The 25,996-nt window shown below is 45.7% G+C and overlaps 1 protein-coding gene across 13 annotated transcripts in view; it reads right to left on the bottom strand.

Annotated features, from left to right (window-relative positions):
- The window catches only part of FHOD3 (formin homology 2 domain containing 3), a 523,276-nt gene that overhangs the window by 262,229 nt on the left and 235,051 nt on the right, over window positions 1–25,996 (bottom strand). For all 13 annotated transcript variants that reach the window (XM_086372649.1, XM_086372648.1, XM_086372647.1 and 10 more), the window contains exon 5: window positions 22,160–22,265. In XM_086372649.1, coding sequence (XP_086228775.1) covers window positions 22,160–22,265 — 106 coding nt within the window. The remainder of the gene's footprint in view (window positions 1–22,159; window positions 22,266–25,996) is intronic.

A 25,996-nucleotide genomic window follows, 5' to 3' on the forward strand; every position in this document is an offset into this window, starting at 1 on the left:
TATTGTAAATAGTGCTGCTATTTGAACATGGTGTGTATGTATCTTTTCGAAATAGAGTTAATTGTTTTGTCTGGATACATACCCAGGAGTGGAATTCCTGGATCATACTGTAGTTCCATTTTCTAGTTTGTTTTTTTTTTTTTTTTTTAAGGAAATTCCATACTGTTTTTCATAGTAGCTGCACCAGTTTACATTCCCGCCAATAGTGTGCAAGGCTTCTCTTTCCTCCACACCCTCTTCAGCACTTATTACTTACAGGCTTCTTGATGGTGGTCATTCCGATCAGAGCGAGGTGATGCCTTACTGTGGTTCTGATGTGCATTTCTCTCATACTTAGTGATCTTGAGCATCTTTTCATGTGCCTACTGGCCCTCTGGATGTCTTCTCTGAAGAAATGTCTAGGTCTTCTGCACAGTTTTTGATTGAGCTGTTTTTTGTTACTGAGTTGTATGAGCTGACTGTGTATTTGGATATTAACCCCTTGTCAGTCATATCATTTCAAATATTTTCTCCCATTCAGTGGATTGCATTTTCACTTTGTTGATGATTTCCTTTGCTGTACAAAAGCTTTCAAGTTCAATTACGTCACCCCACCTATTTACTCTCGCTTTTACTTCCATTGGTCTAGGATATGAATAAAAAATTATTTCTGCAATTTATGCTTAGAAGTATTCTGCCTGTTTTTTCCCCTACAAGTTTTACAGTATATGGTCTTATATTTAGGTTTTTAATCCATTCTGAGTTTGTGTATGTGATGTTAGAGGACATTCTAATTTTATTCATTTACATGTAGTCTGTCCAATTTTACCCACAACATTTAGTGAAAAGACTGTCTTTCCTCCATCATATAGCCTTACCTCCTTTGTCATAGGTTAATCGACACTGGTCTCCTAGACCAATGGAAATAAGGGCAAAAATAAACAAACGAGACAAAATCAAACTTGAAAACTTTTGTACAGCAGAGGAAATCATCAACAAAATGAAAATGCAACCTACTGAATGGGAGAAAATATTTACAAATGATATGACTGACAAGGGGTTAATATCCAAAACATACAAACAGCTCATACAACTCAATAACACGTAGGTGTGTGGGTTTATGTCTAGGCTCTCCATTCTGTTCCATTGAGCCATATATTGGCTTTTGAAGGCCCAATTCTTAAATATCAAAGAGGTTCCTTTTAAACCAAGGAGTTCATGTAACCGGAGGTGTCCTGGAGACACCCTGCCCCTCCCAATGACACAAGTGCTTTCCAGAGACCAAGAAGGAGCGGGGGCTAGCTGCTGAGAACACAGCAAGGGGGAAGGGTCCCAACAACCAGAGTGGCTGTGAGCCCTGAAACAAGAGTCATGGCTGAAAGGAAAAGCAAAGGGACAGACTGTCACAGCAAGGTCACCAACGAGAAAAGTATCACCACGGGGCGGCTGTGTGCACCAGGCCACACGCTTATCGGAGGCCGGGGCACAGATGTGGAAGGTGCAAGGGAGGCACACAGAGGCTGTTTGTGCCCGTCCTCATCGGAGCTATCGTGAGCATTTTGGAAAGCACCTCGGTCTGTATCACCTGCAGCTCCAAGTGTGAAGTGTGTGAAGTGTAAAAGTCACTCAGTTGTGCCCGACTCTTTGCAACCCCACGGACTACACAGTCCATGGAATTCTCCAGGCCGGAATACTGGAGTGTGAAGCCTTTCCCTCCTCCAGGGGATCTTCCCAACCCAGGAATCGAACCCAGGTCTCCTGCATTGCAGACGGATTCTTTACCAGCTGAGCCAGCAGAGAAGCCCAATAAAACTGGAGTGGATAGACTATCCCTTCTCCAGCAGATCTTCCTGACCAAGGAATTGAACCAGGGTCTCCTGCATTGCAGGTGGATTCTTTACCAGCTGAGCTACCAGGGAAGCAAGGCCATGGCCAAGTCACCTCTACCCTTCAGACCACATTCCTCTATGGTGTGACGAGAAGGGCTGACCCAGCAGCTTCTAACACCCCTCGTCCAAGCAGACTGGCCCCTGGTTGGAACACTGAACCCGGCAGCATCATGACAGGGGCAAGGCCCCAGGGGACAGGGGAAAGGAGCCAAGAAAAAGTCCCTCCCAGCCCCAAGACTCCAGAACCAGGCTCGGCAGCCACTGCAGCCACATGGTCTCTCCCCACTGGGGCCTCAGGGAGGACGAAACTCACGACAAACCCGAGCAGCAACAGCATGGATGTCAGATGCCTGGGTTCCTTCACAGCGGTTCACACAGCTGTATGAAAACACGTTGCACATTATAGATTAACGTGAACGCCCCCTCAGCCCAGCACTCCCACGCCTTCGTGTACACCCTGGAGGAACTCACACCTACACACAAGGAAACACTAGGAGAATGTGTGGGGTAGCACTGATTGTTGTTGTTCACTCGCTAAGTCGGGTCCGACTCTTTGCGACCCCATGGACTGCAGCACTCCGAGCTTCCCTGTCCTCACTATTTTGCAGAGTTTGTTCAGATCCTTGTCCACTGAGTCAGTGATGCCATCCAACCATCTCATCCTCTGTCGCCTCCTTTTCCTTTGGCCTTCAATCTCTCTCAGCATTGATTACAATTCCAGAAAATGGGGCACCGCCTAACTGTGGACCAACTGAGAAGCTGATATATAGTGGCCATATACTCCAACAACAGACCACGACCCAGCAGTGAAACAGACAGGCGAAGAGCAGGTTCACAGCTTGTTAAGAGTCTCACATCATGTGTTTACTCGTCTTTCAAGCACTCACAGCATGAGACTCTGTGCTGAAGCTGGTCTAGGCATGGGGGACACTTGATTGACCAAATGGATGAAGCCCCCGCTCTTGTGGAGGGGCGACAGAGAAAAGAAAGCTCCGCCCAGTAATACAGGCTGTAGGACAGACTGTGCGGTGCCCTGCAGAGAAGCATGAAGCAAGAAAGAGCAAGTTGGAGGTGGTGCTATTTTATGCAGTGGCCAGGAAAGGCTGCATCACAGACTGGTGACATTTCTTAAACTGAGTGATGGATGCACACAAGTTCATTTTTATTACCCCTTATGCCTTTATCTGCTTAATATATTTCAAAATAATCTTAATTATATTTAAGACTGATAAGAGAAGTAATTAATAGATGAGTGCATATTCTTTTATATTAAATATATTCCATCTTCCTGATCCCAAGCCATCTGTCCTCTCCCCCACTGGCCATACCCTCTCCCTTCCTGCCTTTGCTGGTTTTGTAAAAGTGCAGACACAGCGGGCCACTCAACACCATGGGACCAAACCTCCCACCCAGGGAAGCTGGTGTCTCTCAAGAAGCAGAGGTTCTCGAGGTCAAAGGCAATGCTCCCAGAATCCAGCCTAGACCTCATAGTGCCTGCTGCTACAGAGACCTGCCAGGAACCTTTACAGATGCCTGACTTCCAATGCTGGACAATAGGCTTCCATTCCAAATTACATGGCTTTTCAGGCTTTAGACTGCCTCAGCCTTATTGCCTCTTTTATACATGTGACATGAACATATTTTCCAAAATCCTATATCTCTTTAGTTTCTTGTACTAAAAAGAAACAGATCAGAACTTAAGATGGATTGAAAGTATTTACTCAGTGAAGGCTCTCTCCCCCTGGAAATATAAAGCAGCTGAAGTAAACCACTCCCAAATCTTAGCCATGAAAATATTGGAAAAAGATATGGCCACTGCCTCACTGTATAATAGGAGCATCCAGCTAAACAGAAAAAGAACAGACAAAATTGCATGTCAAATTCTATCCGTCTGATAAGGAATTTGCATTTAAACCCCCTTGTCCTTGAATGCTGCCGCGTTTCCAGAACACACACAGGAACTTTCGAGCAACAAGATATTCAGAAGCAACAGCCAGAGTTGGCCTGAGTATTGCCCATGGCCACGTCTATTTACAAAACTGCAACTAAGAAATCTGTCTCCAGACACCCTCTTTAGAGCAAATGATGGTGATATTTGCTGAAGGTCAGATCCTCCCTGGAGGTTAAGAGGAGCTACCTATGACGTGCAGAACCAATCCATGAGCATCATCGTGAGGGTGCAAGAAGCAGGGTGAACATGATGCCGCACACGCACTGGCACAGAAACTGGGCTGGAAACAGGCGAGGTGATGTGCACAAGCTCCAAAAGAGAAGAAGCTATGCAATGAAGTCAACTTGTTCAGCACCCAAAACCTTCCAGGCCGAGTGCAACAAATCAACCACGTTCTCTTTCAATACCCTGAGAAGTCCTGCTAAAAAAGAAAGCCAGCGGCCTTCGGCTGAGTTTTGCAGGCGCCCCAGGCTCCACGATGGAGGAGGAAATGGCAACCCACTCCAGTATTCTTGCCTGGAAAATCCCATGGACAGAGGGGGCCTGGCGGGCTTCGGTCCATACCATCAACCCAGAGTCCGACACGACTTGAGTGCCTGTGTAACACAGGCTCTACACGAACTGAGCCTGCACTGCTTTGCAACTGCCCTGTACTCCTCTCCGCTGTGCCCTCTGCACAGGGAAAAGAGGAGCGCACAGTGGAAAGGCAGACTTCATTCTTGAGAAACACAGGGCTCTGATCAGAAACAGAGAACACTCCCTTCTCAGCAAAGCATTCCGGATGCCCGGGACAGGGCTCGTTCTCTCAGGTTCCCATCATCTAACATGGCAGCCTCCATGGGACAAGTCAAGAATGTCGAGGTTCCACCTAACTGCCCAGGTGTGCATGGACATAACTTTGGCTATAATCACATTCATGTCTTTTGATTCTTTCTGTTTTTCCAGCTTTTGATTCTAAGACTTCTCCGTCTTACCTTCATTGCACGGATTTGTTCTCCCCCTGAGACCCCCTGGACAGCAGTCACTGGTTGACTCCTTTATTGAAAAGCCTAGCAAGTACCTTCCCAGGTGGCTCACTGGTAAAGAACCCACCTGCAATGCAGGAGATGCAAGACATGTGGGTTCGATCCCTAGGTCGGGAAGATCCCCTGGAAGAGGAAATGGCAATCCATTCCAGTATTCTTGCCTGGGAAATCCCATGAACAGAGGAGCCTGCCAGGCTTCTCTGTCCATGGGGTCACAAAAAAGTTGGACATGACTGAGCACGCACACACAGACACACACAAGCAAGTACCTTGCCCTTTTTGAGCTGCTTGCTCAGAGAGGGACACAGAGGGTGCAGACACACAGTCTTAGAAAATGATCTTATGTTTGCTGGAGGGGAAGGGGCAGTGAGGGAGTTTGGGAAGGCCACGTACACACTGCTATATTTAAAATGGATAACCAACAAGGACTTATTGTATAGCACATGGAGCTCTGTTATGAGGCAGCATGGATAGGAGCAGGGTTTAAGGGAGAATGGATACATGTATATGTATGCCTGAGTCCCTTCACTGTTCACCTCAAACTATCACAACATTGTTAGTCCATTTACACCCCGATACGAAATAAAATGTTCAAAAAAAGAATGTCTGGTCCACAAAGAGGACTTCGCCTAGTCGGGGAGAAGGACAAGAGGATAAATGGTTATGAGTATTCTGTATGGTGGGAGAGCATCCTGAGGGGCTTTAGGGAGGACCCAAAGAAGGCATCACGGGAAAGGGAAAGGTGTCACAAAGAGGAAAGAGACACTCTGCTTAAGCTGAGGAGGAGAAGGAAGAGGTCAGGTACATGGCAGACTCAGACACTTGCACGCAGCTCAGCCTCAGGTACCTCCCCACAGAGAGCCAGAGTGGACGCCACATTAGCCCCCTGGCAATATAAATATCTACCTTTTCACTTTTGCAGCCATCAACCAAGCAAGGGAACGGGCCCTGTGGCTGGCCCACAGGCTCATAAGGGTGACTTTCAGGGACACCCTCAGATGACAGGAGACCTGGAGGCTGACAGAGACGGCAGGCGCAGGAAGCTCTTGTGTGCTCACCACCCTTGCTGTTGGCAGCATGGGGAGAAGCAGCCCCAAAGCATGACCTCCTGCAGTTGTCCTACGGCCATCAAGCCTCCAAAAACTATGGGCAAAGAAGCACCAGCTGTTGTTCAAGGCGTCCACCAAGTTACAAGACAGGCTGCACCCCGACCATCTCTCAAGGTTTGGCAGATGAGAGGAATACTCACAGGGTACCTGCTACATCTTCTAGAGAAATCCCTTTTATGAGAAATTATACTCGTCTCTCACTGCATGACTCATCAGAAAAGCTAATTGAGACCAGATGAGTCAAATGAAAATATGGTTCTGCCTCCTGGAGTAAAGAGTCCAACAGCAACCAGCTTGCTCAATTCTGACTGGGCACAGGTCCCTGGGGGAACAGTCAAGAAAGTCTCAGGTGGGATCCCGCTCCCAGGAGCCATCCACAGACACCAAGGAGCATCACCCATTGTTCCCACCCTCAGTGCCGAGGTGCCCGGATGCAGCTTCCATGAAGCATCTGCTTGTCCAGGCAGGCTGAGAACGAGCTGTGCTTCTTAGGAAATCTAGAAAGTCCCTGCTATCTCAACTGTAATTTACAAAAAGATCAGCCATGCTTGGTTCCAAGCACCATTCATATTAGGACTTCAACTGATATCAGAGGGATTTTGTAATCCAGATGGAATTTAGAAACAAAACCATAAAATTACATATTTCCTTTATTTCCAAGCCTGATAATGCCTAGAAACCTCTATGCTGTGTTTTGCCTACATGAGAATGAATAATTGATTCAAGAACCACATTTCATCTTTTATGAAATTCCCATGAAACATGATACATCAAGCTGATTCTTTTTTAAAAAAGAAAAGCTGAAATATAAAAAGCAAACATCTTGAACAACTGAGCAAAGAATAACTGAGAAACAGTTTCTTATATCTTTGAAATGGATGCTATAGGATTGAAGTACTTAAAATGCATCAACCAGTTTTGGAAACATAATGTTGATACAAGCAAAACTGAGAGGAAAAAACAGGATTTCGGGATTCTCATCCAAAACCCAACTTAATACAGTGTTTTTGTGGATATCCATCCTCACTTGATGGTTCCTATCCTCAGGCCACTGCCAAATCCCTTGCGGTGTGGGATCTCGGCTGGAGCTCTCCCCCTCCCACTGCGGCTCCCTGCACAGGGCACGTGCCGGATGCATGAACATGTGAAGGAGTCAACAGGAGGAGGCAGAGGAAGACGAGCAAAAACCATCTCTGCAGACCTGCCCCAGAGTCCTTGTTCCCGGAGCCTTGCACCCATCTCAAGTTCATGGGCAAGAAGACCCATGGCACTGCTTATCAACTTCCCTTTTCTTCCTAAAAACTCAGCCCAGTCTTTTTCAGATCACCGCGTCCTCTTCTGACACCAGCATACTGGAAATACTGAACTTTCTTCTGGATCACTTTCTCCTTTATTTGCTCATTTGTGTGCAGCACAAAGCTGTCATTGCATGGGCTCCACTGACATCCGAGAGGTCCAGAGGAGCAACCGCCGCCTGGGTGAGGGGACCCAGGAGACGGCAAGAGAGGATGACGCCAGCAGCAGCAAGGACCCCCCAGGGAACTCGGCCGGAATGGGTGGCAGCCACATGGTTGACTGTAGGGCCCAAGGAGAAAAGACAAAGTCACTGTCTTCATGAAGCCCTCCACTGACCATCCCCCAAGATCTCTGCCTCCTGTGAGGTCACTCAGTATTTTATACCAATTTCAGCTCATCCAGATGGCTTTGTATGGAGACTGTTTATAGCTAATTGTATTCACCTTCTATTGCTATATAACAAACTACCACAAACTTAGCCTAAAACAACACATATTTATTATCTCACCATTTCCACGGGGCAGGAGTCCAGGAGGAGCTTAATTGGGTCCTCTGCTCAGGGTGTCTCAAAGCTGCAATCAAGGTGACAGCTGGGGTTGTGGTCCCCTCTGAGGCTGGGGAGCCCCTGCCAAGCTTCTGTGGTTGTTGGCAGCACCAGCTTCATCGCGGCTGGAGAACTCAAGGCAACTCGCTTTCTCAAGGTCAGCAGAAGAGTGTGTCCCTCCCCTCCCTTTTAACCAATTTGAACTCAACTGATTTGGGACCGCAACTGCATCTGTAAAACCCTTTCTCCTTTACCACATAATGCAACCTAATCGTGGTTCTGTGATACTTACACATTCATCATAATCGCAGATCTTGTCCACATTCAAGGAGAAAGGATGATACAGGATGTCAGCCAGGGGAATGGAATTGTTTGGGCCATATCAGATTCCTCCCTGACCACAGTATGTCTATTGCTTTCCCTACTAAAGTTAAGATTACTCTTCCTTCGCAGCTTATTCTTGAACTTAACCGCATAACTTAATACAGGACAAATTACAGTGCTTATTTGTATTGTTCTCTGTTTGTCCATATTCAGACCCCGAAGTGACTGGCTCAGGTAAGGCCGCCAGGCCACACTCACTGATGAATGAATGGACCAGCCCATCTTCACTTACTGAGGCCTGCAACCACAGACCAACTAGAGTCATAAACTGACAAAGAACAGTGAAATCTAGAATCGGGGGAGATCAGCCTTTTCACAGCCCTCCAATTAAGACCTAGAGGAGGTGGGAAAGATAGGAAGAGGATCTGGAAAGAACGGTGTGAGGCAGCAAGGGGCAGAGAGGGAGAGAAACTATTTGGATCAGGGGGATGCTGGTGTGGAGAGACAGCAGGGAAGGCAAGAAGAAAGCCCAGAAAGCAGCCGTGTCTGTGGGCCTCTTTTCATAGCTCCCAACCCTCTTCTCCATCCTGCCTTGTTTGAGCAATGAGTCCAAACCCACAGTGTTGCTGTGAGCCCTCTGTGCCCCCAGTACTAAGGCTCTGGAGAAAGAACAAGCGCCCACTGGCCCCTGTGCTCTTGACCTCACCGTGAACAGATGAATTGCATATAAACTCACTAATAACCCTTCAGACTCTTGCAGATCATTATGAACACTGACCCCGAAATGGCTAAGTGCAGTTTATCTTTTCCATGACCTGGCTGGACTCCATGCCATGTAACCAGATGGGCTTCTTTGAAACTTTCTGAAAAAGGACAATACAGGCTCAGTGGTAGCCTGGGAATCCTATGACGACTAATACAGAACACATAAAAGAGGCAGAATCAAATGGCTCTGCATTCATCCCTTCTGCTTTTTCTGTTTTACTTAGAATCACGGAACCTCAGAGCTGGGAGGAATCTACAAGGTCACCTAGTAGCACCCTAAGAATCACAGAACCTCAGAGCTGGGAGGAATTTACAAGGTCACCCAGTAGCACCTTACCCCAATCCTAGTGGCCCTAGTAGGTCCTCAACCCCAGACTCCGTTGGAACATTCCCATGGCAAAGTAGTCTGTTCTGTGGTTGGAAGGCCAGTTGCCCCACACACCTGTCTGACATCAGCTCAGTAAACATTCTGAAAATGCCTACTATTTCCCCAGGAGAAGCAAATGACATGTTTGGTCCTCTGGCTCTCACTCCCACCGCTTGGGCTATTGACAGACATCACTAATCCATCATGGCTCGCTTTCCTGCTGATGCTGGATGTGGCTTCCGAATCCTCAACAGAATGCTCCAGAAAGTCACCAATGATCAGTTTACATTGGCAAGAGAAATCAACTCACTTTCCAACTCTCTTTTAGGAGCTCGTCTTCAGTCAAAAGCCACTTTCCTGTAACTCCTACTCACTGCTCCTAATCTGCCTCTAAAAGCAACAAACAATTCTGTCCCTTTCTCCACAAGCAACCCCTTACTTATCAAACTATGTAAACTTATTCCCTCCTCAAACCCTTGCAGGCTCAAGCTCCATCAAGGACAGGGCTACCTGGGAGAGGAAGGAGTGAGGCTCTAATTCTGGGACAATCAGGTGCCCTTGTGGTGTTTCGGGGAACCCTGTAGCAAAGGAGGCATTGGGGGCAGAGACAAGTGTGTGAGGCGGGGGCCACAGAGCATTGCTCTGCCTATGGGCACTGACTCCAGAAATGAGTCAGACCAGCCTAGCACAGGAGTGGTTTTGGCGGAGCCCAGCTTTAAGGAGCTGGAGAAAGAAGATGCAGAGGAAAGGAAGCAAGGGATAATGCGGTTGATATGGCAAGGGTACCAGAAACCACCCAAATGAAAACCCTCCAGATCGCACTTCATCAGTTAGCATGTGACGGCTGTCCCCACATTTTACAGTCTTCTGATCATCCATGATCAGCCACAATCACTCAGAAAATACTGCATAAGACCAAGACAGAGCTCTGTGCCATGACTCTGGGGAATTCCCTTTCACTCATTCATTTATTCATTTTCTTTCCATCAAATATCTGTTGAAGATCTTCACGACACCAAAGAGCAGGCTGGAGCTGGGACCACAAAGTCGATGAGTTCCAGACACAAAGGAACTCGGAGCATATTTGTTTTGGTGGCAAGTAAATAACTCCCTGAGATCCAAAACCAGTTATAAAGCATACCATTTATCTGCAGAAATCATGACAAATTTAAAATCAAGATATACACTGAATCTGAAAAAGAACACACACACACATATACATATATAACTGAATCACTTTGTTGTATACCTGAAATCAACACATTGTAAATTAACTATACTTCAATAAAGAAAGTAGTTTTAAAAAAAGAGTAAGACATACAATATATTGATGAACTGAACTAGTAAGCTTTTCAAAAAGAAAAAATCAATAATTAAGCTTTTTTCTAAGTACCCAAAACAATCACTGAGTGCTATAGTATTTCCAAACAAGAAGATATGGTGAGCTAAGGCTTCAGGTCAGCAAGTCCAGACTCTGCCAAGTTCTTAGTACAAACCAGCAGCTTCCTCAGGAGTCATGAGTTCTCTTCCCTGCAGATATTCTACCATCTGACTTTCACTGAGCTCCTAAAATGAGCCTGGCATCAAGGATGGAAACTGACACAAAGGCAGCAAGTACGGTGCAGGGGATTAGCCCGGGGTCTCTGGCCCAGAGTCTATGCTCAACAAATTTTATTATCAGTGAGGTAAGTGTGAAGACCAGGGTAAGCAGAGAGCACTAACATATGAGAGAGGCAAGGGAAGGTCTCCTGCAGAAGAGAGCCTGTATCTGAGCCTCATCCTGAGAATGAGCAGGTAGCAAAGGATAAGATGTGAACCAGGTGAGGAGGGGTGATGCTAAAGCCAGGGAGAGGGCTGAACAGGGACACCAAGGCAGGACCAAGGTGGGTGGTACCTACAGGGGAGGGCCAGGCCTTCATCTGAGGAGAACCAGGGAGACGAGCTGGGCACTGCAGAAGGTCAATCAGGCAACAGGGGGCAAAATGGACTATAGGAGACAGGGTTGAAAACAGAGAGGCTAGTTATGGGGTTGGGAGAGCAGATCCAGAAGGAAAAAATGATGGTCTGATCTCAGAAACTAATACCGGGAATGAAAAGAGATGCAAAGACTTGAAAGGGGGTGAAGATTGTGTGTTAAGTTGCTCAGTCGTGTTCCGACTCTTTGTGACCCCATGGACTGTAGCCTGCCAGGCTCCTCTGTCCATGAGATTCTCCAGGCAAGAACACTGGATTGGGTTGCCTTTTCTTTCATCAAGGAATCTTCCTGACTCAGGGATCGAACCCGAGTCTCCTGCATTGCAGGCAGATTCTTTACCATTTAAGCCACAAGGGAAGCCCAAATTTGGTCGTTGATGATGACAGAAAGGGGTTGACAGTGAGGGGTCTGGGAGGCCCCCAGGTAGTGCCAGAATATGATGGGTAACTGTGCTCTTCATCCATACTCTGAACAGAGCCATGGGAGTGCTGGCCTGGGGGGTGAAGCTGTTGGGCTGGGGTTTGGACGTGGCACGTGTGGGACACCCAGGGCACTGCTGGCTTAGCAGGTCTGAGGCTCTGCAGAGGGACCGGGCTGGGGACCTTGGGAATCTGAATGGCAAGGGAAGTCAGTGCAAGGACAGAGTGGTGTCCTGTAGGGTACTGGCTCAATCTACCAAGAGCCCTCAAAACTCTAAAAGGCAAGAATCTATGAACACAGAAACTGATATTTCCCCAGTAAATCCAGCCAGGAAAATAACTTTAATCCATGTTTGAGGCTAGGTTTAAAATTTGCTTAAGACATTCTGTTTTATCATAAGCCTGGATTTGTAAGTAGAAGCCCTATAAGGACTATGTAAAAGATAAGGTTATAGCCAAGGAAATAACAATTGTGATTCAAAGTACATTCTGTCAGCGGTTCCTCTGGAAAACTCCACTGAAAGGAGAGAAGGACAGAGCGAGGAGACACATCTTTGGTGTAAATAAAGTGGAAAAATTCCTGATGAACACAGAGCAACGAGATTTAGTTGCGGAAAATTCCACACATAGGAAAGGCCAAATAACTCTGTTTTACTTTCTTCCTTCTCATCTCAGATAAAATAAGAAGATGGGGGCTGCTAATGGAGATGGAAATTCTGGAGAAATCTCTTTGGCTGAGACTGTGAGGGGTTGAAGTACTCTGAGGCATGACTGCACAAAATAGCAAGAGTTTCTTTTTTAGGGGGAGAATGGTTTTTCTTTCTTTCTTTCTTTCTTTTTGGTCTATAAACTGGCCTGAATTTCCAGAGGGTTTGTATTCTATATAAAATGCAAAACGAGTGAAGTCTCTCAGTCATGTCGTATCCGACTCTTTGCAACCCCATGGACTGTAGCCCGCCAGGCTCCTCTGTCCATGGGATTCTCCAAGCAAGAATGCTGGAGTGAGTTGCCATTTCCTTCTCCAGGGGATCTTCCCAACTCAGGGATCGAACCTGGGTCTCCTGCATTGCAGGCATACTCTTTACTGTCTGAGCCACCAGGTAAGCCCAGGTAAGCCACCAAGTAAGCCAAGGTGAATTGTAAATAACATCTTATCAGTCTAGGAATGAATTATGATAATATTACGTTAAACCAATCAGCTATGCCATGTCTCTGGTAAAAATGGTCACAGATCAGCAGTTTCACATGATTTGACCTAACGATGCTCCAGGTTTGGGATAATGTTGGCCAGGTAGACCTAGTCGTGCATTACTTTATAAAGACTATCTTATGGAGTGTTTCTATTACTACTTAATTCTTGCTACATTCAACAGAATTAATCACTGGTTTTTACTTCAGAAAAACTAAAACTTGAAAGAAAAGCTTTATCCATTCTAAGGTAAAGTTAACCAAGAGACAAGCACTGTCTAACTATAAGGAAAAAAATACCTTGTAAGAGGGTGAAGGGGAAAACCAAGATGGTGTTTAAAGTTAGAAGTGCCCACTTAGAACTGGATATTGAAGGTAAACATCCTGCTTGCTGCCCAAGGTGGTGAAAGGCTCAGGTCATGCAAGTTGCCTGTCTTACCTGCGATCCACCCCAGGACCTGCCTCTCTCACCTGAGAACCCAGAGGAAAAACACAGGGCACTGTGTCCCCTCAAAGGTCAGGACCTGGCTCTGGCCTTCCCTCGCTCCCTCACCCACTCGACCCACCATGTTCCTGCATGCAGCACTGCAGACTAAGGGTCTGGCTGGACACAGAGCACAAGCGATGATGATTCTGATGAGTTCACACTTCCAGGAAAAGGGCAGCACAATGAGAAGCCTCCAAGCACCCTTCCTTTCAATCGACCCAAATAACCAATGAGAAACCCAAGTAGAGAAGAGGTTCCATGAGCCCCGAGACTCGGGGTAGCGCACCACACACTACAGCCCCTGAGAACTCCATCTAAATACACCAGAGACTGCGGCAGGCCTGTGGGGAGTGGTGATTCCAGCAACCAGCTCCTTCTCCTAGGAGAAAGTCATGGAGAAAAGCTGTACACGTCCACAATATTGCATGATCACATGGGCCACGGGAATGACCCAAAGGGCCTCAGCATGAATCCACTTTTGGGCCCTGTGCCTGGACAGGCTAGAAGAGGAAAGACATAAGTGCAGCTCTTGATATTCTCTGACCCAGTTTTTTTTTTTAAGAGGGATGAGAAGGCCTGATGCAGGGTGGGGATGGAAGGGGTGGCAAGAGACACCACAGAAGGGACACTCAGAGCATGCAAGGGCAACCCTTCTGTCACCACAAACCAATAGCAGCAGCAAGAGCGACTCAGCCTCCCTCCCCCAAGGAGGGCAGGCCATGGCTTTCCTGGCCTAACCAAAGCCCAGGGCAGGTCTGTGACTGGTTCAACCCGGAGGCCATGTTCCCAACAGCATGCCAAGCATGTGAACAGAAACGTCAGGCCAAGGTGAGATACACCAAGGCACCAAGACACCAAAAGCAGAGGTTTCAAAAACTACAGCAGGAAAGCAAATGAGAATAAACAAACAAAATGTGGAGGCCACATCCTGCAGGTATGAGTGGCCCGGCTTCTCCAGCCATGCCCAGCCCACGTATCACAGCTGTGAGCACCCAGAACTGACAGACCAAGTCTCCAGCCAGCATGATGCTCATCTAAATCCTCAAAGGGAGAGTTTCCAACGTGCAAAGACGCAAGAAGAGGAAGCTAACACTCCCTCGGGAAGAGGTACCTCATTCATGAGCCAGTCTTAGCCAAGCAGTTGCCACAACTGAGGAATCCAGGCCCCAAGACACAGTGTTCCCCAACTGAAGCAAAACACCTCCAAGGAGGGCAAGACAGATCTTTCTTAGATGACACTCCCAAGCCAAGTTTACAAAATAAACAGGAAAAAGACCCAAGAGAATCCTCTCGTCCTTTCATGTGGTCAATACCAGACCCAATTCAAAAATGAATAAACAAGAAAAAACAAATACAAAAACACCTGGGGAGATATGCATAAAGCTCGGTAACAAATGAGAAGGAAACGGACATGGCATACAAGAGTTAGACGGAGAAAATATTCTTGCAAAGGATTTGTCCCGGGCCATGAAAGAGCATCTAGGCAATAGTTCTGAATTTTTAAATAAGGATATCAATTCTTCCTAAATTTATGGACAAATTTCACACAATGACAATCAAAAACTACAAACTACTTTATTAAAATGAATATAAAATTGGTCCATAGTAGTAAGGGCGCCCCAATCATCAGGAATGACACTTCCACACAATGACGGGCTTCCCAGGTGGCGCTAGTGGTAAAGAACCCACCTGCCAACACAAAAGACGCAGTTTTGATCCCAGGGTTGGGAAGATTCCCCTAGAGGAGGGCATGGTAACCCGCTCCAATATTCTTCCCTAAAGAATCCCATGGACAGAGGAGCCTGGTAGGCTACAGTTCATAGGGTCGCAAAGAGTTGGACATGACTGAAGGGACTTAGTGTGCACGCACACAATCACCAGGAATGACAAAGACTACAAAGAATGCTCACTCCCAGCCTGGGGTAAAGGAGAAGTGGAGACCACGGATGGGAGCGTAAATTCACACATCCACTCCGGAGGCAATTATTCAACCAAAAACAAGATGGAAATGTACATCCTCTGAACCCAACAACTCTATGCCCAGGACTTTCACCCTAGGTACTACCCAGTAACTCCCAGAGTCTCTTTTGCAAAGACAGTGTATCAGTCACTTGAGCTGCTGTGACAAATACCACAGGCTCTGGGCTTTGAGCAACAGATATTTACTTCTCACAGTTTGGAGATGAGCATCCAAGCTCAGAATGTCTGCAGAGTTGGTTTCTCTTGAGATCTCTCTCCTTGACTCTCTTTTCCCTCTGTCTTCACATCATTTCCCCTCAACAGGTCTGTGATTAATCTCTTTTTCTTCTAAGGACAGCAGTCATATTGGATCAGGGCCCAGTTAAATGATCTCATTTTAACTTAACCACCTGTCTTCACATACAGTCACATTCTGAGGTATTGAGGGGTATGACTTCAACATGAATTTGAGAGGTACATAGTTCAGCCCATAACAGATGACTACTGCATTAACAACATTACTACTGATAATAACTGTCATACCTAGAATTCACGCCTTTATTTAGATCTTTCTATGAGCTCTTTAGGATTCCCTGGTGGCTCAGTGGTAAAGAATCCACCTGCCAGTACAGGAGACACGAGTTCAATCCCTGGGTAGGGAACACCCCTTGGAGTAAGAAATGGTGACTCACTACAGCATTCTTGCCTGGGAAATCCTATGCACAGAGGAGCCTGGCAGACTACAGTCCATGGGGATGCAAGAGTCAAATACAACTTCGTGACTAAATAACAACATTGAGCTCTTTAAGCTTCACACCATTCCTGTAAAGAAGGTATTATCTCTTTAGGTGAGGGAGAAGCAGTTTAAAGAAGTTAAAGAATAGTGCCAAGGACTAGGAGATGTCTGGAGTAGGAAATGGCAACCCACTCCAGTATTCTTGCCTGGAGAATTCCACGGACAGAGGAGCCTGGTGGGCTACAGTCCATGGGGTCGCAAAGAGACACGACTGAGTGACTGAGCACACTAGGAGATGTCACAAAGCCAGCCACCAAGGTCCACTGTTCCCTTCCTAGGGTCGTGGCTGACAACATCTGGACAGGACACTTTGTTTTCGTAAAAGGCACGTACAAGACAAGCATGTACATGGGTGGGTAGAAAACGGTCTTTGTTTTATGGGACGATGGGTGATTTTTTACATTTTTCCTTTTTATGCTGTTTGCTTTTCAGACAATTGTGTCTTCACAAACTACATGATAAAAAAAAAAAATTAAAAACCTTATTTCCGTTTTTTAAAAAAAATCTACATATCAGTGTTTACCAGGTTTTCTTGTCAGCTGTGCCATCTCAGGCCACCTTTATTCCACTGACCTTGATGCTCTGACACTCTCATCTCTGCAGGGTCAATTTGGCCCCTTGGGCTGCTAACTTGTGATGGCCAACATGACTTCCTACTGGGAACAGCCCCCATCACACTAAGTGAATAAGAGGAGAAACATCAAATGAAGGAGGATTCTGTCCGTGACCCTGGTTTCAACTCCCCTCTCTGCAGGGGCTGTGACAAACACCACCACGACACGTGCTATTGGGTCATCCACACAACTAGCCATGGGGCTGCCATGATTAATCCCTGACGTCCTGACTCAGCAAGAGGTAAGAAAGAGGACATTTCCTCCCGGACAGTTGGGTGCACCTCAGGACTAGGGTAGGGGGCGGAGGAGCATCCTCTGGGTGGAGGACAGAAAACACAGCAGCCAAGGAATGGACTTTGGCTCAGGAAGTAAGCAGCTCCCGCCTTCCGTTCTCATCTCTCCCCCTGGTGCCAGTTTGGGCCCCTCGCTTCCCTCCCTCATCTAGTTTGAACCCAACCTCCACTCTCCTCCTTGGCTTTGAAATGTCAAAAGATAAACGTTTAAGTTTTCCTGGGATGGAGAATGTTGGTTTTATCATTTGGTTACCATTTGGTCCTTTTGTACTCCTGCCTGGTTCCTGGTTATATAGATCCTGACCAGAGCTATCTGACCACAAGTCCTGATCCTCATTAAGAGACCCCCTAATACACAAGGCATTTCTCCACTTTAGTTAAGTGATATCTGGCAAGGCACTGAAATTCTCTGGTTCAGTTTCTCCAAAGATAACAGAAATCTGGATTTTTTTTTTTAATGTCAAATCTCTCAATTTTTAAATGTCAACAACCATTAAAACATTTAAACAAATGTAGCTGATTCACTGTGTTGTACAGCAGAAACTAACACAACACTGTAAAGCAATTATACTTCAATTTCTTTTTTTTTAAATTTAGGAGCAAACACAGTCTATCTGCAGTTTCCTCCTAAAATGCAAAGCCTGAGCTAAAAGAGTTCTAAGATCTTAACCAGCTCTGATAAAGACTAGGTATTTTAGTCATTAGAATTTAGAACTAGAATATTTTAGAATTAATGGGTATTTTGCTTTAGGCAAAATGATCAAATTTCTCCACTTAAAACTAGCCTGTAAGAGGCAGCTTCTTTTGAGGGACAGCCAGAAAAGGCAGCTGGTCTTACTGATCCTACATATCTCTTTCTCTTTCCTCACCAAAGCAGATCACCTCTATGCAATTTCTAGATGTGTAAGACTGCTGCTGCTGCTGCTGCTGCTGCTGCTACTTGCAATATAACATGTAAAGCGGGTCACAGGCAGCACCTCCAGGGAGCTTCTCCAGGACCTGGCTTGGTTTTATCAGTACATCCCAGGGCCTGACATGGCCTATTGTGAATGCTCAGCATGTGCATAGAAAGTTTAAGTTCCCAGGAATGTAGCTCTCAAGGTCTTACTTCAATAAGAATAATTGTGAGATTAAAAATTCTTTAGTAGATATATATTAAATACGGGCAATCTCTCTCTCTCTCTCTCTCTCTCTCTCTCTCTCTCACACACACATACACACACACACCCTGTAGATCACTAGGTATAACCATTCAAGAATAGTAAGTCAGATAAATATTATTTCTGCATGTTGTGCCCTTAAGACCTCTTCCCAGCAGCTGGCTCACATTTATGGAGAGTACAAGGCTACACCGTAACTTAAAACCTGTCTTTACCTCTTAGCAGATACACCCTTAACACAGGGCAACAGATACTTGGGCCTTAAAAAAAAAAAAAAGCTGACAGAGGATTGAGTGCAAAAATAAAGATGAATTAAGAGAGTCCTAAAAGCAGGTGTGAAAAGGACTGGGTTCTCCAAACACTCCTGTTTCCTTTGGATCTGGGGGCCTTATACACAGTCACACAGACCAGGGCTCCTGAGGAAATTTTGTGAAGGGCACGTTCCCCCACAGCACCGGGACAACTGGTCTACCTTATGGCTTGTGAGCGTTTCCAAATGACGTCTGGGCTCAGTTTGGAGGCTCTGGTTAGAGGTCAGTCAGTCCCCTTCTCCAGCAGCTCAAGTCCACACCCCCAACTGCCTGCCACTGACACTCCACGCCCTGACACTTCTGTCCTCATGGCCCCTGAACCCCAGGGCCCACCGACACAATGCAAGCCCTAATCCTGCTCACCCCGCCTTCTGTGGACACCACAGTAGAGGTGCCGGCCCTCGCCCTCTGCCATGCTTCTCCCGAGGGGCCCAGGGCAGCATTTGTTCTCCCCAGGGGACGGTGAATGACCAAACTGGAAACCTCTTCCCAGTTTCTCTCTCTTGATGTGCATCTGGCTTCATCATCCTTCACCCAAAGTAATTTGGCTAAAATGAGGTTGGACAAAGAGGCAATTCAAAGGCTGTCCTTGATTGCAAATGTCTGGTGGCTGCTGGCAGTCGATCATAACCTAGAAAAGCCCACATCTTCAAGGTCAGGAAGGGGTGACTCAACACGTGGGCTGGGGAAAATGATAGCTTCCTTGTATCAAAGCACAAAAGTCACAGCCTAAGAAATCTGTCCTTTACATTCCTCAGAAGCACACTTTCTTGGCACGGGCTTCAGTCAGATACGTCCAGACATGCTAACATGTGCACCCAGCGCCCTGCTTACCCCAAGTTCTCTGAGACTCAGTGGAAGTGGGGCAGGTGTGCAAAGGCCCCTCGGCTGCATGGAAAGCAGGACATCTTGTAGTAACCTGAATGGGAGGGGGCACTCCCTCGTTTCCCAGGTAACAGATGGTGGCTGTCTGGCCTCCAATAAACAGACACTGCTGGAAAATCAAAATCAGAAGGCAAGACCTCGGTGGTGGCAATGGAGACATGGGGTCTTCTCACAGATTAGGCAGTGCTGTTATGTGAGGGTCCTACCTCAGTGGCATTTCCTGCAGGGACAGAGAAGTAGCAGGCAGTTGGCAGGGCTCTCCCCTGGCTGTGCCTGGGAGTTCTGATTCTCAAGCATTGGATGATGGCTTTTGGTGTCTTTCTAGTGCAGATGAGGATACTATAGATTAACAAGCCACCAGAAGCTTAATGATAAGTGTACACTGGGTGGAGAGCCCAGCTGAAGTATTCCAGGTCAACACCATCTTTGATTACCTGCAAGAACCATGGACACAATTCATCATTCGGGACCTTGTGCAGTCACTGAGCTTACACTGCCCCTATATCATGATGCCCTCATTGACAGACAGATGCCTCTCTATCTCCAACCAGGCCACCATTGGACTGCTTATCAGAAGGCTTTCTCAGCTGGGCTGAGTTTTTCCTTCCTCACTCCCTCTATGTAGCAGACACGAGCAACCTGCAGACACAAAGCCAATCCCTTCTCTCTTGCTGCCTGACTCCCCTTAGAGTCCAGGAAGCCAAGCACCCGCTGTGCCAGCCTCTCTTGCAGCTATAGGTGGTCATGCAACCCAGTTCTAATCCATGGGAGGTCTGTGGAGGAGCTCCTGACAAGAATTTTACCTTCTTGATAAGAGGGGGCTGATGACAGCAGGCAGCGCCACCGCACTCCCTCCAGCCTTGGAGGCAGGTGAACAAAGATGCTTATCCTGATGATGGCTCTATAAAAATGCATATATACACTCCTAGTTAAGGGTCAGAAGCATAGACATGTAGATGGTTATTAGTTCTATAGAGGTATGTGGAGGTCTGTGTATTCATGCCATCATCCCCTGGGGAAGACTTTCTTTTTAAGTGAAAATGATGTATACTTTAAACATAACAACAACAACAACAAAAACACTGTCAATTTGGACCCAGTATTCAGAATTAGGCAATTTTAGGTATACTTCTTTCCATGTGGTTCAACTTATGAGCATCCACGGTATAAGTAACCTGGAAAATAACCCAGAGGAAATGCTCCTTATTTCTGTGCCATGCCCTCTTCCAGGTGCTGGGCCAGTGGAGATGGAAATATGAGGATGAGCATCAAGGCCTTTACACGTCTTTTCAGACACAGAAGGACTGCTGCATTTGCAGGACAAAGTCTATGGTTAATTTGTCTACACATACCATAAAAGCTTCCATATAAATGATTTAATGACATTGAGACCAGAAATCATAAAATTCATCCATAAAGCATTTGTACCAACAGCTTGTAGTGAGACTCTTCCACACATCCAGGAAAAGATAGAAGGTGGACAGAAGGAGGTGCCTCGCCAGCCTGACAAACACATGGAGCAGAGAATCCGAGGCTGAGGAAGCCTCTCTCGCACACACACCTGGCACTTATCAAAATGAACAGAAATGATTAACACTGACATGACAATACATCCTTAAAATTTTTTTATGACAATACATTGTTAAAAATTTTTTTTAATGAGTGCTCAGTTTTCCCTTTTGCTTCTGCCCTGGTTGCAGTGGCTCTCCAGAAACAGAGGAAACGGGAAAGGATCCAGAGAGTTCCAGGTGCTGGGTCACAAGTCAGCACATAAGAAACCTTCTCGGGGTTAAAACACACAGGAAACTGCAGGAGACTGCTTCCCTGTGCGCATTTCATTCAACTCTAACCAAGGACATTTGCTATTAAGCCACATTTTGTGCATTTTGCCTTCATCCAGGGAAAAGAAAAGAAGGTCTTTTTCTTGCTTATATGAGCACAGAGTTGTGGAGTTACAGGCATAGGTACAGAAGGGGGAACAGGACCCCAATCAGCCATGATGCACCCCAGTGCCTGGATATGGCCTGTGGTCAACTTCACACTAGAAGAAGTGAATTTTTTAGGCAAGTGCTCAAACTCTTTGAGTTAGCTTTTTCAATTGCAAAATGGAGACAATACTGAACTACATTAAATTTTTTCTCTGCTAAGTTAATACTGTTGATAATAGTTATGTCACATGATCCAACCTAATAATGCCCACCCTGCCTATTCACAGACTTTATGGAAGCAAAGAAAATTATTTACATGAAGGTACACAAAGATACTTTAACTCTGAAAAGAGCATTTACTTTATGAACTGGAAGAGTAATCAGTGCTTCAAATACCACACATGCACCACTTTGTAAAAAAACGAGATTACAGAGGTAGTTTTCAGCATCCTTCTTTAAAATGCAGATTCTGGGCCCACTCCAGACCTGATGAGGAATGCATGCTTCTTACAGGTACTCCCGGGCATAACCCAAGTTGTAGACAGTATTTTTCCCAGGTAATAATTGGCCTTGTTGGTTTTAGGGGGCTTTGTGCTGCAAAGCAGGCCTTTTTCAAGACACATGGTATGTCCCTTTCCTCACTAAGTAAAAGAGAATATAAAGAACCTAGTGTGCAGAATGCTCTCTTTTCTCAATGACTAGGAAGAGACTTCACGTAAAGTCAGTAAAATGAACTCAGTCTCTAAGTTACGAGAACTGATAAAACCTGATGAAGGAGTCATCTTCTGCTACAGGATGTCTTCATCACCTTACCTGGTAATCCAAGTCTTTTTAAAAAGCTCTCAGTATTGAAGTTCCTGGAGGGGCTGGGTGCCACCTACCCAGCGTAACTTACCCCTCAGAATGTAGTTCTGATAGTTCTGATCTGCCTCAGCTCCCACCTTGATCAAACACGTCAGACCTTCAGCCACTACAAATTCATGCACCAAATCCTTGTCATCCTGGCAGGAAACAGGGAAAGAAAAAAGAGAAAGAGAGAGAGAAACTTCAAATACTGTCCCGGTCCATCGTCCATCCCGGCTGTACAGTGAAAACTACGTACAAGCCTCTGACTCCAGACTGACCTCTGAAGATTGTTCGGCTCTATTCAAATGAAGCATCTTAACTGTTGCCAGAGGAATTTTACAACCAGTCTTCACGTCGTTGTTTGCCAAAGACCAATTATTGCCTTCTGGGCAATCTAATAAAGATAAAGCAAATGAATCCCCTAACTGTCAGGAATATTTATAGTGATCTGGTTTTCATTCTTCAGAAATCACCAGGCTCCAGGCCCCCACAGGTCCCCAGGGACCGGCCACATGAAGCCTGCTGGGTTTCAACACAGGAAACACTGGCCTGCAGTACAGACCATCGTGTGAAGGATTCAAAGCCACTCGTGTGTTTCAAAGGACAGTCCCTGAGGAAGGGTACGAGGGTCTTGCAAACAGCATCTGAGAAAGTAAAGGAGCAGTTTCTCCACCTCCCAAGTTGCGCTGCTCACAGGACAAGCAAGGAGGCAGAATACAGAATCCGCCGTGTGTCTGGAGCAGCCACACTGTCCCTCAAAAGAGCCACTGCGGTCAGCCTGCAGTCTAATCACAGAAGGCAGGACCTGGAAGGAATCACTGGAGTCATCTAATAGGGTGGTTCTCAAAGACAGATCTCCGGAGCCACAGGTACCTGAGCGTCAGCTGGAAACTGGTTAGAAATGCAAAGTACCCAGCTCCACCCTGACTTACTGAACAGGAAGCTCCACTGTGGGGCCCAGCAACCGGTGCTTAATAAGCTCTACAGGGGTTACAGAGGCGCTCAGGGTCTTCTTCTCACCCCTGACTCCCTCACATTAGGATCATCGATGGAGCTTTTAAAAAGGAACAGGAAACAGCCCCCTCCCAGATGGGTTTAACCAGAATTTCTGGGGTGGGGTCCAGGTTCTGACATTAAATTCCCAAGGAAATCCATCCTAAAGGGCAACAGTTCAAGAATCACTCATCTAATCCTGCCTTCCCTTCACAGATGAAGACTCAGGAATGGCAAAACTTTGGCCAAGATGACTTAACTATGGTCAGCCAGCCCCTTGCCTGGAGTACCAAGTTCGATAGAGCCCTGTGAGACAAACTTTTCCACTACTGTTTTGGGAGATTTCCTTGATTGGACCCTGCCTTGTCTCAAATGCAGCTAGGATACATTCATCTTCAATTATAACAACAGAACAAAAATGAAAAACCTCAGTGATGTAAGTAGTAGAAAGTTTAATAGAATAATGAAAGGTTATTATTATAGAAACGGTCAGCAACCACGGTCTATCTCCAGAAAAGAAAAAAGTAATTTAGACACACTGGCATAATTCTCCTGTCTCCATGTTGAAAGCAGCCTCTCATTTTGATTTTATGGCATTTTCCAATTATATGGATGGAGGACTTGAGCAAAGGGGTGTGGGGGTGGGGGAGGAGGTGGTAGGCCAGGCAGATACTCCCTTTGAACCAAAAACACACTCTTAACATTCAGAGGGCACTGGGGGGAGGGGTGAACACTGCCGTGCCTCGACGGTAATGAAAGACAGCTGTGTTAACTCAGACTTGAAGATAATCATGGCTTTGGAAGCAAGAGAAAATGGGACAGTATCATGATTTTTGGAAAATCACTTTACACTCGTATGTATGAAGGAAATAAAAATAATTCTCCCTCCATCCATATTCTTTTCCATCAGCATATGTGAAAAGCGAACATTTAGATGAGCTCATGTCTAGTCAGAAAGTTTTTCCAAGCATGTAACAAATGTTTATTACTTTAACTAAAACTAGATTCACACATGACTTCATGGTGAAAAAGTGAGAACAAGCTCTCAAGAAACCACTCAAGCTAATCACTAATATTAATATAGCAGAGAGCTGACTGTCTAGCAAAGGCTCTTGGAAAAAGACACTGGGCAGTGTTTATAAAAATAATCCAGAACCCTAACTAAAATTGATGCACATATGTAGATAAGGCACTTAGGAAATTAAAATATACTGATAATAAATGTAGAAAATGTCTTCCAAATTGGCAACGTGCAGGATTTTGAACACATACCTTAACGTATATGGGCATTAATAAATAAATGATTTTTGAAACACTGCTTTCTGACTCCAATGAAATCAACATGTTAACACGAACTAATAAGAGATTATCCTTGAATTCAGATTAATAGCCACACTTTAACCTGTGATCATTTTTTTTGACACCTGTTAATCAAGGAATATTCAACTCAATCCAAATGACCAATGGTTGTGTTTTTACACCCTCTACACTGGAGTTCCAAAAGGAACCTCCACACATCAAGGAAACCCAAAAGATGAGAGAGATGCAGACACACTGGTGTGGAAGAAGGTGATCTAAACTGCAGACAGCTTGCTGGCTGTCAAATCCACCCAAGACCACTGTGGGATGGAGCTATTTGACGGACAGGTGTGGGGTCTTCCAAACAGGAAGCTCCATGGATGGAGCTCTTTGACGGACAGGTCTGTGGTCTTCCAAACAGGTCTGTGGTCTTCCAAAAGATTAAACTTCTGGGAGCAAATGTCTTCATCCTTGTCTACATAATGCCAACAAAGGCTGTTCAAAAATATGGCTCTGCTGAGTAAAAGGTGGAAACAGTAGCCTTGAGAATTCAGAGAGATAGCACTACAGAACAAGCATGTGAGGGGGTATAAAACCAGATCGCCATGTGCTCAATGTATCTTTTAACTTTTTCACCATGGAAAACTTGAAATATGCAAAAGGAGAGAACAATTTAGGGAGCCAGGTGCCAATCAATTCACGTCAATCCTGTCCCATCTATCACCCCACCCTGTCTGCTGCCATATTCACTTGAAGCAAATCCCAGATGTCACATCATTTAATCCATAAATATTCTAATATGTACCTCCAGAGTATAGGAACTCTTTTTAAAATTATGTAATCACCATAAAAAATTAATACTCACCATAAAAATGAATATTTCTTAATATTATCAAATGTCCAGTTTCAACTGGACAATGACCAATTTCAACTGTCTCAAAATTACAGTTGTTGTTGTTTTTTTACATTTTGTAGAAGGATCGAAATAAGATCCACATGTGGCGATTAGTTGATACAACTTTAAAATGTCTTTTAAATCATCTCTTTTTTTCCCTTGAAATCTGTGTGTTGAAGAAGCTATATCATTTGTCCTACAGAGTAGACTGTATTCTGGGTTGTGTTGATTACTTGTGGTGTGGTTTAACATGTGCTTCTGTCTTAGATAATTTGTAAATTAGTTACCACATAGAGAGGCAGGGTCAGACACATGCAGGGTTGAATCTGTTGGTATGACTGCATCCTCAATGGCAGTGTGAGTTTCCACGAGGAGGTACATAATAGCTGGTTGTATCTCATTTCCACTGTGTCAGCAGGTCTTGAAGCTCCATGCTGCTACTGCTAAGTCACTTCAGTTGTGTCCAACTCTGTGCGACCCCATAGACAGCAGCCCACCAGGCTCCACCGTCCCTGGGATTCTCCAGGCAAGAATGCTGGAGTGGGTTGCCATTTCCTTCTCCAATGCATGAAAGTGACAAGTGAAAGTGAAGTCGCTCAGTTGTGTCCGACTCTTTGCCACCCCATGGACTGCAGCCTACCAGGCTCCTCCGTCCATGGGATTTTCCAGGCAAGAGTACTGGAGTGGGTTGCCATTGCC

This window comes from Bos grunniens, chromosome 24 (assembly GCF_055505025.1).
Source record: "Bos grunniens cultivar Pamir isolate PY7600 chromosome 24, Bosgru_T2T1.0, whole genome shotgun sequence".
Lineage (NCBI taxonomy): Eukaryota > Metazoa > Chordata > Mammalia > Artiodactyla > Bovidae > Bos > Bos grunniens.